At 39.4% G+C, this 13229-nt stretch overlaps 1 protein-coding gene across 1 annotated transcript in view; it reads left to right on the top strand.

The window, feature by feature from the left end:
* The window catches only part of CTNNA2 (catenin alpha 2), a 976906-nt gene that overhangs the window by 896450 nt on the left and 67227 nt on the right, over positions 1-13229 (top strand). The window contains exon 13 of the mRNA XM_087823861.1: positions 11854-12005. Within this exon, the coding sequence (XP_087679987.1) occupies positions 11854-12005 (152 nt within the window). The remainder of the gene's footprint in view (positions 1-11853; positions 12006-13229) is intronic.

Genomic DNA, 13229 nt, shown 5'->3' on the forward strand with positions numbered 1-13229 from the left:
TAACATGGACAATTGTTGCCCATGAATCCTCTGTAAAAACCCCTCTGGTCCATCTGGACAGGTGTGTTCATTATACTGCAAGTAAAACATATCCATGCTGTTCCCACTCCTTTCTGTAATCTCCATTTTCCCTTTCTTTACATCTGTGTGTTGAACTTCTTTAAGATCGGACTCAAGTCTCAGCTGGAGACAGTAGGGACCACTCCCTCTCTCTGTCTTTTGACCTTTAATACATTCTCTTCCGTGTAAATGGTCCACAACTAGATTGTCAGTTCCTAGAGGCAGGTGTTTCTATAAGTGCCTAGGTCCTAGCACATTGTTATCATATAATTAGCATTTAATATGTATGCATTGAATAAATGAATACAAAAAATTAGGATATTACATTTTTGTGTCAGTAGATAATATGTCCTCTAGCATCCTTAGGCTTATAGCTCAAGATTTCAGGATAAATATGAAGACAGTTTTTCCCCTTCCCTTTCACATATTAAAGGGAAGCTATCTGCTTGGTCACTTGGAGTATGCTTTTTCTACTTGGACTGATTTCTGTTGCTAGGGGGATTCAGTTTTATGATTGGCTGGGTCTAGTGATCTGCCCATATATGTGACTGGATGTGTGGGGTGTGGACTGAAGGGAGATCAATATCAAAAAAAAAAAAGGTAGGGGCAGCTTATTGGGAAAACATTACCTAGGTAGTATAGATTAAAAGGCCTGTTACAGTCTAAGTTCACTACTCCGTAATTGACCTTGAAATTTATGAAAGTAGAGAATTTAAACAGAAGTTGTAATGACTGAGGTTGTTCAGCCCAGACATCTGACTATATGCATTTTAATGTGGCCCTTACTGTTGGTGTAAAGTCTTTCTCTGAAAGGTCAAGGCTTATACATGGAGGAACTGTCTTACTTATTGGTAGTTGTGGTATTTCTGGTGGTGGTAAGTCAGAAATGTAGGAGGAATGAGAAGGAAATATATCCAATTATTACCCCTTAAATAGGCAACGTGTAGTTTGTCTTAAAGCCCTTTCTATAGGACTGAAATCTACATACTCTAGATATTGTAGGGATTTGGCTGATGGTTTTAAATATATATATTTATTTTACCCTGAAAGCAAATGCAAGGTTTCTGGCTCAGAGAAAGAACATATTAATTACAGCAATAACCTTGCCAGTCCCCCATGCTTCCTCCTACTTCTCAAGGCATGTATGAGGGCAGATGAATTCTACGCACTCAGGGGAGGTCCCTACTATAGGAGAGGAGCCACCAAGTTATGAATCGGGCACTGGCACTCAGGTGCTTCTCTCTTCTCCTAAGGGGAGGAGATAAACCTTTCCTCTTTAACACTAATAAACTGCCTCCAGGAAAGGTCCCTTGTTGATACAACCCTTTGGTATATAAATGAATGACTTCTGGTTTTTGAAATGTGAACACATTTCTCTGGGGGAGATAACCTGGAGATTTACTGGTTTAGTTTACTGTCTTAGGACTTTATTGAGTCATTCTTTGAACCAGGTTACTAGTCACAAAGCCCTGGCCATGAAGAACCATGAAAATATTTTCTCTGCTTTGGCTTGTTTGTAAGTAATATGTTTTGCTAGAATTCAGACGTGTCCAGCTCTCTCAGCACGAGGAGCCGAAGAACCACCTGAGAAAATACAACTTAAGAAGGAAAAGTAAGACACAATAAAAGTTAGCTTGATAATAAACCTCTAATATGGAAGTGGAGGTGGGATAGGGTGGACATGGGAAGGCACTCGGTTCCATAGTTACATGTCATAAGGTTAGAGCAACTCAGTGGAAGAAACAGCACTGTTGTAGTGCCCAGCTGTCAATGTAAAACTAAAAGAAAGGAAGGTGAATCTCCATTTCTGCATGAGTTACATCATGGATTTAGAATCCTAGGGACTACAAAGGACGTGGTACTTTATCACTTCTAGGGCCCCAGGGACCGGCATCCATGGCAGTGCCAGTGGAGTGGAAGGAGGGCCTGCCTAGTTCCTCTAGAGTATTTTCATCATCCAGTAGACGCAGTAGACACCCGGTGGCCCACACGGATGGTGGCCACCGGATGGGAGGCCAGGGTGGATTAACTGCACAGCAGAGGCCGTAGTAAGTCCCCTTCACCTAGACCACCTGCCACAGCAGTAACAGGTGCGTGAATCCAAGAAGGGAAGAACGTGCTGACAGTCGCTTGTTCGGAAGCACACGTGACACATCACTAGTGTATTCCAGAAATAGTGTGATGAGGAAAGTAAGAAGCTTTGCCTGTAGCTGGAGGCCCCGAAATAACAGATGGACATAAGGACAAGAGAAGTTCTGTTTATTCTGGTCCAAAGGATCCCAAAATAACCTCCCCACCTGGTTTGTCTTTTTATGTTTCACCTATTCTTGAGCAATGACTGGTTTAGTCCTTGGTGAATTTTCTCTCTAACCACACCGACCAATCCCACTCCTCTGTGCCCCCATTACTCCTACCTGTGTCGCTCATTAGGCGCCTACTGTATACTGCCCTGTGCTGCCCTTTTGTCTGTCTGAATGTATATATCTGTGCTGTGTCCACCATTCTACCTGGGGGGTGTGGGGTGGGGGGTGTATTGCTTCCTAATTAAATTTTAACCCCCTGATGTTTAAGACCACCTCTTCATTTCTTCTATCCTTGATTAACATTGAAGCTTAAAAATGTTTATTAATATATGCCCGGCCAGGTGTGGCTCAGTGGTTGAGCATCGACCTAGGATCCAGGCAATCGGTGTTCGAATCCTGGTCGGGGTACATGCCCAGGTTGCGGGCTCGATCAATGACTATCATCATTGATGTTTCTATCTCTCTCCCTCTCCTTTCCTGTCTCTAAAATCAATAAAGATATATTTTTTTAAAAAAGTTTATTAATATAAATGAAAAACATAACTGACAGAATACCTTATTTTGGTGGTTGTATCCTTTTTGAAAAATTACACGTTTAATGATCATCAGAATCTTGTAAAGGATGAGCAATAAATTTTTAGCAATTGTTACTACATCTTAATCCTTTAAACCTCAAAGATGCCAGATTTAACTGTATTTTTCAAGCTTAGTGTTCAGTAAACTAAATAAGGCATGTTCGATTCTTTATTCCTTAAGTTTCAGAATTAAATGTGCCATCCTTTCTTTGTAACTTACAATCCATTTGTGATTATTTTTGAAGTGCTTATTTTAAGATATAAGAACTTCCCAAGCAAGCATTTTCTTTTCCCAGCAAAGGATTTTGTGTCTAGACAGGAGCAGATGGATGTTCCCCGATTCTCTTAGGACAGTTATTGTGCGTGGAATTTAGAGGAATTTTCCCCCCTTTTTCTAGGCAGTGCTTTTTCATCTTTCATCAAACAATTCAGCTCATGGGTTATGTATGGCCTTCTGGAACTTGAATTTGATTTTGATGTTTGAAATGTACATTGTAATTTTCCAAACATGAATTTATGAAAATGGAAGCCTTTAGGAACTCCCACAGCGGGAGCAGATGACTGACTGATGAAACAAGGTCCAAGAATACACACAGATGAAAGAATTAGAACCAGCCGGAATGATGCTGATGCTTGTCTGGAAAGGTCCAAAGAGGAGACAGTCACCAGGGAGTAAGGAACAGATTAAGCTGGGCTGCTTTTGTCCCTGTTCCTGGCTTCCAGTGCTCATCTTCTAACTTGATTAAGAGTTATTAAGAGAAAGCACCATAAAACCTAGTATATCATTGGTCTAGACCAGGGGTGGGGAACGTACAGCATGTGGGCCCTATATGGCTGCAAAATCATTTGGTCTGGCCCTGCCAAGGCAACCATAGGCAGGACTCAAAATTCAATAAATCTAGGAGCTTTTTTCATAGCCTAATTTTTAAGTTGATCGTTTGTATGACCCACGAATAATGTTATCAATATCCAAATGGCTCTTGGCAGAAAAAAAGGTTTCCCATCCCTGACCTAGACCTTAAACAGTACATTTTCAATTTAGAGAAAGTATTTAAGTATTATTTTAAACCATCTTACCACATTTCAAAAAGCATTTGAGGATACTCAAGATTCAAATCCAATAAATTAATGAATATACAATAAAGTAGTATAAGCTTGAGATGGAAGGGAAGTAGTTTCCCAAGAACATTAGAGTAAGCTGGGAGGTGTTTTGGAAAATATTTTATTTGACCTAGGGAAGCTAGATATTATTCTTAGTACTTTATTATTAATCTTTAACTTTTAAAGATTCTCTTTGCTCATGGATCTGGTGATGCCATAATGGATTTAGCACTGACCTTGCTGGCAAATAGACAAAAAGGAAAATTCTAGGGGTAAGTTTATAAAATCTTGTTCTAATGACAGATATTGTAGGAAATTTATTAAAAACGCAAAGCCATCGGAAGGCTGATGTGGTCCTGCCAAGCAGAGAGATGGGCATAAAAGCAGGGATACTGTTTTTAACATAAATTATTCCAACTTCTCAATTTTCAGAAATTTCAGCACTGATTGGTATGCCATGCTCAATTGACTCCTACAAGGTGCACTCTTTGGGGGTGAATCATGTAGTTGTACCTCCAAGTTCTATGCAAAGGAGATTCGATGATTTTGCCTGCTGTAAACAATGAAAACTGTGTGTGGCTGGAGAGGCACAGAGGGTCATGGCATGAAGACATTTACAAGACAGACTTACTGTGAATCTTTTATGTTCTAGGCACAATAGTGAGCATTGTACACACATTCCATTTTTTTGTGCCTTGATCATTTTTTTTTTACTTTATTCCCAGTCCCTAAAGTAATGCCCATGTTTATATATAAAATTCTATAAAAATCTTGTCTAATGCATTATTTCTAAGCTTTATGTAAACCCGAAGGACCTCGGTCATTATCTGTTTATAACTGAGGAACTGAGGTTCAAACTGGTTAACTTGTACAGAATGAGATATTAAGATTCAATTATACTTCTGTCTTGACCCAACACAGAGATGAGAAACCTAGACCAATGATACTTGCTACAACTGAGCAGAAATGTTAATGTCCTGCTAACTATTTTTACTGGCATTTCTACTTATAGGATAGCATACTCTGTTAGTTATCTATTGTGTAACAATTCACCCCAAATATTAATAGATTAATATTGTTTCATAGTTCCTATGGGCCAAAAAGCTGGGCAGGGCTTAGCTGAGTGCTACAGCCTTGATATCTCAAAAAGATACAGGAAAATCACAGAGCTAGGTAGTGGGGAAGGAACAACTAAAACTGGCTGAAGGTGATTGGAGGGGAGTTGGAGGACAGATTTGGGGAATTGTACAGAGAAATATGATGAAGCGGGTACATAATTCAAAGGGAAGAAAAAACATCACTAGGAAAATTTTCATTTGACTTGCGTTCAGAGATTCAAACATTAATCTCAGAATCTCTGAAGAAGCTGTGTAGTCAGTGGTGATGGAAATCAACCAGGATTTGAGTGAATGTGTAAAATCAGGGTGAGAAGTGTAAGGTTTGGATATTGCAGGAAATCCCAGCCAAGTGAGTCACCAAGATTCTGGCTACTCTTGGGCTTTGTAGGAAATACTTTCCATCTAGTGGAAGTACAGGGGTCTCTATATTACATATAGAACTGAAATAGCCACTATCCACAGGGTAGACTTATAGATCCATTCAATTATTTACTTCTTGCCCAATAGTTAGCAACCCAAGCAGTCCTAACAAGATTCTGAACTCAGGATTTTGAAAGATCCCCTGTTCGGGAGTGAGGGGAACCCTAGAGCATGCTCTACTAACATAATCAAGTTCTTTACTAAAACAACTGAACGAAAAATAAAAGGATGGCTACCCTCTGTTTTTTTCTGCATTATTTTTGGGTAGCACCAAAGCAGCGAGTATGTCACAGCTTCCGTTTGCATTAGTTCCTGCTTGTACGGGGAGGATCTCAAGGTACACACGAAGCCTTGTAAATGCCGGTCAGGCTGAGCTTTGGGCAAATTCAGGCCCCAAGTGGTTTAGATCAGACTCTCCTTACGCTCTCTCCTCCTCTTACCTAGCATCTCATCAGGGGCTATTGAGTAAAATGTGTTAGTAGTGTCTGATAAACATCTTGGGGAAGGAATGCATTACTTACAGAAACATCAAACAGTACTTCCCTGCCATAGGGGATACTGGATTTGCCCCCACAGTGACTCCAGATTAATACTTCTTGGCTCCAATTACTCTGATAATATCTAATTCTTTACCTAACTCCACCTTCTGAAATGGGTTAATAAATACAGTATTTGCGATGGGAAGGGGAAGTATATAATGTACTCATTCCTGTGCTGGAATTGGCCATGATTCCTTCCTAGTCCTGATATTGTACTGTTTCTAGATTTTTTTCAAATGTTCTCATTCTTATTTTTCTATTTTCTATTAACACTTACTAGATTGGTTCTTTAGAACAGGGGCTTTGTCTATTTTCTCCTCTCTGTCTGCAGTAATAAAGTTTTATAAGGAACACCCTTAAGAGAGCATGTAGGTTGACTGCACCACCACCATGGGTGACTCCTATGCATACAGATATGCTAGCTTGGCCTTGGGGAACGTCAAGGATACAATAATGAGCTTAGTGGGGAAGCTCCTACTTGAGCAGTTCTGAAAGGTCCCTAGAGACCGAACCTAGAATGCTCACTAATAACTTGGTTAATGACTCATGAAAGTCTTTAATATGATTACTGGACTAATATAAAATGATGGGTAGAAAGGGAGAAACTTAGTATATGAAATGTAATACAGCTCGTTTTGTCCCTGAAATACCTGATGGCAAATGAGTTTTCTCCCATCCAAAGAATGGAGGAGACAGAATCTCTGCCTAAAAAAAGGACTCCTTTATGAGATAGTTGACATACAGAAATGTCAACAGTCCTAATAGAGTGTTCTAAGCACTGCAGTAATGCAATGCGTAACTAGGATGCCATAAAACTAAAGCACTGCCAACTTTGGGGTGCTTATGGATTAAGGAAGGCTTCACAGTGTCCGTTGGTTCTAAACTGGATGTTGAAGGTTGAGGAATTGACCTGTGCCAAAGAGGAAGGAGTACACTTCAGTAGGAGAATAAATGGATCATGGACATGCTGGTATAGCATGGTATGCCTCCATGTCACAGTAGAGGGCCTAGGAGTAATTCAGTATAGTTGGAACATTTGAATATATGTGGGAATCGATGGGGAGATAGAGACAGGAGGAATTATAGGCACGTGTCACATGTTTGTATCTCAAAGGTTTTACAGTCTTTTCTAGATTAAAGAGAATCATTGGATCATTTCAGAAAGTCACTCAGGGGCAGTGGAGTTAGTTGGCGGTCACGTCCACGGCCTCAAGTTCACCTTGGTGTTGACCCTTATGACTGTCAGCAGTCCTATTTGCATCCTCAGCACAACTTTTCATTCATTTCACTGACTCACCCTGTGCTCTGAAACTTCACCTTTGAAGCCTCTCAGGAGGATTCAGTCCAGATCTTTTCCACCTCTGGTTTAGGATCTCAGTCAACACTGGGATAAGACGACCTTGATTTTTATATGCGCACTTAACTCTGACTTCATTGCTCCTGGAATGTCATCTTTCTGTGGCCTGGCGTGCACTCTGCATATGAAAGTGTAGCGAGAATTCAAAAGTTTGTTTCTGACTTTGATCACCCATTCAGGACATAAGCTATTAAAAGCAGTCCAGGATTTTTGATAAATAACAGTAAAGTGGTGTCTAAATTTTTTGGATGTAAGTCAGAAAGTAGAAAGAAGCTTCTATTTATATAATCCTATATCAGGAAGTCTGTTAATATATAATGTGCGAATCACAAAGCCAGTGCTGTGTTTTGTCCTAATTAGTGGGAAGTGGAGTCAGCCTTATATTCGATGTAGTTTGAGACTTTTTCTAGCTCAGTTTCACTTTGGGGGTATTTAAATTTTCAGACCCTGTTAAAGTGTCATAAGAATTCATGAACTAAAGTTTTGGGTTCTGTCAAGATGGATTGCTGTTCTATAAACTTTTGTTTTTCTGCCTTACCACTTTTTAAAACAAAGATAAAACTAAAACAGAACAGCAAAAGTTCTGGAGAGCAAAAGTGTGTTGGTTAAAGAGCATTAGCCATTGACCAAGCCCTAAATAAATAAGTATTGAATGCACTTTGGAAGCAAGCATAGGTCAGATCCAGAAAAACCCTGACTTGTAGTAAGAAAAATAGATGTCTTGTCAGTTACAGTAAATCAAGTCAAATTAAATTGAGTTCAAGTTCTAGGTTTTAGCAGCTTGTGGAGTATAATAAGGTCATTGGAATATTAATGCTAAGTTGTACTCTGAGCCCCCATTTGGAAAGTAAGGATTTTGAACCCCCTTTTCTGCCATTTTTCCCGTGGGAAGGTTGATGGTATTTTTCTGTTCCTCTTTATAAAAGGGTCTTGTTTCTGCCTCTTCTGACAATGAAATACCAACACTGTTATTCATACCAAGACCATGGCCTCCTAAACCTCCCAAGAGCATTCTGCACTCCATGCTGGGGCAAACAGAATGCCCTTCTTCAAACTTAGTGCTTCAGAGCAGCACTGGGCATGGTTCGGGCCCTGGAGCATCCCTTCTGAAAACTGCCCCTTTGGATTTTACCTTTCTTCTCTCTCCCTTGGGCAGAATCAGACCTAGAGGCAGGTGGAAAAGATAGCACATCACCTCCTGCATTTTCCTCCTCCCTAACTCTTCTTCAGGGTGACCTTGCACTAAAAAACCCAAGTAACACACAACCCTGCTCTCCCCTTTAGACCCTAGCAAAGGTCTTCACGCAAATGAAGACATGCGTGGGAGCCGAGGTCTAGGGGGTGAGTTCTCCTTAACTCAGCTTTCCAGCTGCCAGTTATGAAGGTTGAATACTAAGTGTTTGATCACAGTCACAAGTTCTGAGGGAATTCCTTAATACTGTTATCAAATTGATTTTTATTATGTTCTGAGCCATGAGCTGGAACTTTATTTGCCCAGAGCCTTATTATATAAGAAGTACAGCCTTGGGGGTAATACGTTGATCTCTCTTTAAGTATTTGAATTATGAAAAGATTCAAAGATACAAAAGGAACAGAGACTAATAAAACTGACATCCTCCTTCCAATTGTTAGTGAAGCCAAGCATCTTATTATATATTTAATAAGGTGTAACAAATATTAATATTTTTCCAAATCTGATTCCCATTATTTTTTTAGAGTTAGGATACACTTGAGGCCTCTTTAAGACCTTACTTAATCCCTTGTCTCTCCTTTCCCTCTCAAAGGTAACCACTACACTTAAGGTGGTATATATCCTTTCAAAACATGCATAATAAAAATGCATATTGGTTTAAATCATACATAGTACTTTTTTGTGTATTTTATAATTTGGGGTAAATGATATCTCCTTTCAGGTTGCTTTTCCCAGTTGAGACATTGACCTCTGGACCCACTCACTTTAATATATTGGTTGTCCCAGTTCTAGGTCTATTTTGACCCACCCAGGTGTATTGTCCTTGAACCTAGACTGAGCAGTTCACAGCGGTTGCCTCCTGAGTTTGGGGACTCAGAATAGAGCTTGGATGGAACCTGTTGAAAGAGCTCTTGTTATTTTTATTCTCAGGTTTTATGTAACTCTTCTTATTAACTCTTAGAATATACAACCAATAAAGAAGAAACAACTGTAACCAGAGAGACACAAACACTCCTGTTACTCCAATGTACTCTACCATCCTAATCAGTATCTCTTTATAAGTCAACATTTGGCTGTGCTCTAGATAAGGTCCCAACTCACTGGTTGAGACCAGATTGCTTTATTAGATTTTGTCAAAGTGCTTGCCAAAATGATGTTTACCTGTTGTCACTTCATCTACAGTAGCAGATGTCTACATGATCAATAAAATATTACTAGGATATTACTAGGTTTTTAATGTTTGCCACTCCCAACAGGTATGAAATAATATCTCCTTGTTTACATTGTTATTTTTCCAATTACTAGTGAACTCAAGCATCTTATTACATACTTATTTGTAATATAGGATTTCTTTCTCTCTGAATTGCCTGTTCTAAACTTTTGTCCATTTTTCTACTGTTTTCCTTATTGATTTGTAGGAGTGTTTATCTTATGTACATGTAGGATTACTAATCCTTTATTAGTTATACAACAGGGAAAAAAATTTATGCAGCTAAATGCTACTGATGGTATCATATAAATATGTAAAAGTGTTGATGGTCATGATGGCAGCTTAAACATAAAATAGAGTGGAATTAATATTACTCAGAATCATCAGTTTAAAAAAGAAGGGAATTTGTAATTCATTTAAGGAAAGTACTTATATGAAAATGCCAAATACCTACAAAAAGTGTTTTCATTTTTAAGGAGGTTAGTTTTAATTATCTAGATTATTTAGTGTGAAAGAGTTTATTCCCAACACAAAAGGATGGCTGAAGTGGCCCGAGTTGAATGTGGTGGTTTTTAGAAATATATTTTTATTGGATTCATATTTGAGGCAATAGAGTTCAAAATCCCCTCTAATATAAAAAGCAGTTCAAAAGCCCAAATAAAAAATTCAAATAGTGTAGAGAACCAGGTCACTCACAGAAGGAAATTCACCCAGTGTGTGCTTTGGTTTTGATAATTTCTATTGAAAGAATGATTACTCTATTTTCCTCTAACCCTCCTTTAAAAAAAAAAAAAAAAGTTTGACTTTTCCTAGTAGAAATACATTTTTCTAGGAATGTTCTGTCTTGAATACTCTGACCCTAGAGAGTAAAGTGATTTATCAGAGTGTCTCACCCTGGGGATTAAAGTGGATGTTAAAATGTCCACACAGGATGAAAATGAATATAAAGACGAATCAGGCATGAAAGTTCAGAAGTGGAAAGAGATGAATTATGTTTCTGTTTTATTGTCCTTGTAAATAAAATGAATTGTGCTCCTGGCTTTCTTTTGCCACTTGAATTGATTGTTACAAGATAACAACTGAGCAAATCGAATTAAAAGTTTTGAGAATCAGTGAATCAACATCATTTTCTTAAATATTCCAGACATTCCACCAAGCTGACTTTCCACAAACTTCTGGTGTATGTGCAGGTGTCCTAGTTTAAAGAAAGCAGTGCCAGCATTTTAGAAATGAGCATCTGCATCTTTCACACGGTGGGCCTGGTAAAATGGAATGATCGAACTCCTCTGCGAGTCCACTAGTCTCTTTCTGCTGGTCTCTTGGGATTTCCCTCGCTCCTCTTACACAGTCCTCCCACAAGCCCCCTTCCAGAGCCATCCCTCCCACCTTCAACATCTCCGGTTCTGCATTTCAGATAAAAGTACGAAGGACTGGATCACTTTATTCACACTTGACTATGATATATAAGTTAAGGTCTGCTACTCACCAGTTATGACTTTAGCATCTGAAATTAGTTATATATTTGTGGAGGTTTTCTAAGGACCAGATGTCATCTAATACATTTGTATGCATTATCCTATTAAATCCTAAGGAAAGATCTTATATTTTTTAGACAGAGGTTTAGGAGGGTTAAGGAAACTGGGCCAAGGTTTCACAGCTAGTAACTAGGAGTGGAACTCAGCTCAGGTTAGGTTAACATGAAATCTGTGCTCTACACGTTCTAACACATTACCTGGGGCAGGTTTCAAAACTTGCTCTGTTGAATACCATCACCATTCATGGAGCAACGGTTTTCTTTCTTTGTTGCAAGTAAGTAGCACAAAGATCACTAAATTGGGTTCACCCCAAACTGGGCAGGTGGACATGGGGCTCCACTGGACTGTTGGAAAGCTCAGAGCCTGCTACCTCGCCCAGGGGCTGGAACAAGGGATCCTGAGAAAGATCGCCTAATGCCCCGCTTTTCATTTGTTTCACCCAGTGATGCCACGCTTTGCTGAACAAGTAGAGGTTGCCATCGAAGCCCTGAGTGCCAACGTCCCTCAGCCATTTGAGGAGAATGAGTTCATCGACGCCTCGCGCCTGGTGTATGACGGCGTTCGGGACATCAGGAAGGCCGTGCTGATGATCCGGGTACGTGAGGCCTCGGAGCTCAGAGCTAATCGGACCACCTGGGAGGGACTCCAGAGGATTGACTGTTTGATTTTTAATTACTTGGTTTAACCTGGCAAGCTGTGTGGCTCCTCATTTACTCAGACATTGGCAACTTTTTACTTATAAAGGGATGAATGGACCCAGTGACCCTGGGTGAGAGATGAAGCCCTGCCTGCTCCTTGCATGCATAAATTTGATTCCAACTTAGAGCTGCTTCTGCAATTCTCCATGGGTTCCCCTTGCTAACTTTATTTTCTCATCAGGATCATGAGGCCATAGGAAGGAAAGAAATGAAAATTACCTAATATAGGAATATTAATAATGATAATAGTGGCAATTAAGTGATGCATAACTACATTCTCCTTGCAACAAATAATTAAGACATTGTCAATAATCCTATGTAACCTTTCAGTAAACCTCCCCCTATCATACATCCCGCTGTCTTCCCATCCGCAGTCTGCTGTTGTCAGGTTGGTGTGAGCCTTCCAAACTACTGTCCAGGTAATTATATATAGACACAGGATAGAAGACATCCAGGGTGGGGCAAAATTAGGTTTGCAGTTGTTTGTATGGAAAACAATATAATAATTAATAAACAATTATACAACAATAAACTGTTTCGCATACTAACAACTGTAAACCTACCTTTGCCCCCCTCTGTATAAATACAGTAGATTTTGAACCTCATAAGTATCATTTGCAGCTGGCTTTGTTGGCCCACAATGGGTCTTCATCTATCTCTATTAAGACACATCACTTACCTCATTCTGTTTAACTGCTGCAACATACTCCATTGTAAGATGAGACCTTTTTTCTCCTTGCTTCATTAACAGGTGTAGTAGTTTTAAAACACTTGAGCCACAGAACCCGTTCTTAAAATAAACAAATATGCAAAAACAGAAATGATGAGCACGTTGCCCAAAAGAAATAAAATGCAAGCCACATTTGTAATTTAAAATTTTCTAATAGACACATTGAAAAAGCAAAAATAAACCTTTAAAATTAATTTTAGTAATCTATTTTACTCTGCCAAATGTATCTAAAACTTTATCATTTCAACATGCGACACTAGCCACACTTGAAGTGCTTAGCAGCCCCAACATGTTGGACAAGTAGCCCTCGACTGTGTCCTCCCGTGCAACCTCTAGAGTCGACTCCGAGGCTGCGCAGTGGAACCATAAGCTATCTGCTGTATGCATTTTG

Source organism: Miniopterus natalensis, chromosome 13 (genome assembly GCF_054644295.1).
Source record: "Miniopterus natalensis isolate mMinNat1 chromosome 13, mMinNat1.hap1, whole genome shotgun sequence".
NCBI classification, from domain to species: Eukaryota; Metazoa; Chordata; class Mammalia; order Chiroptera; family Miniopteridae; genus Miniopterus; species Miniopterus natalensis.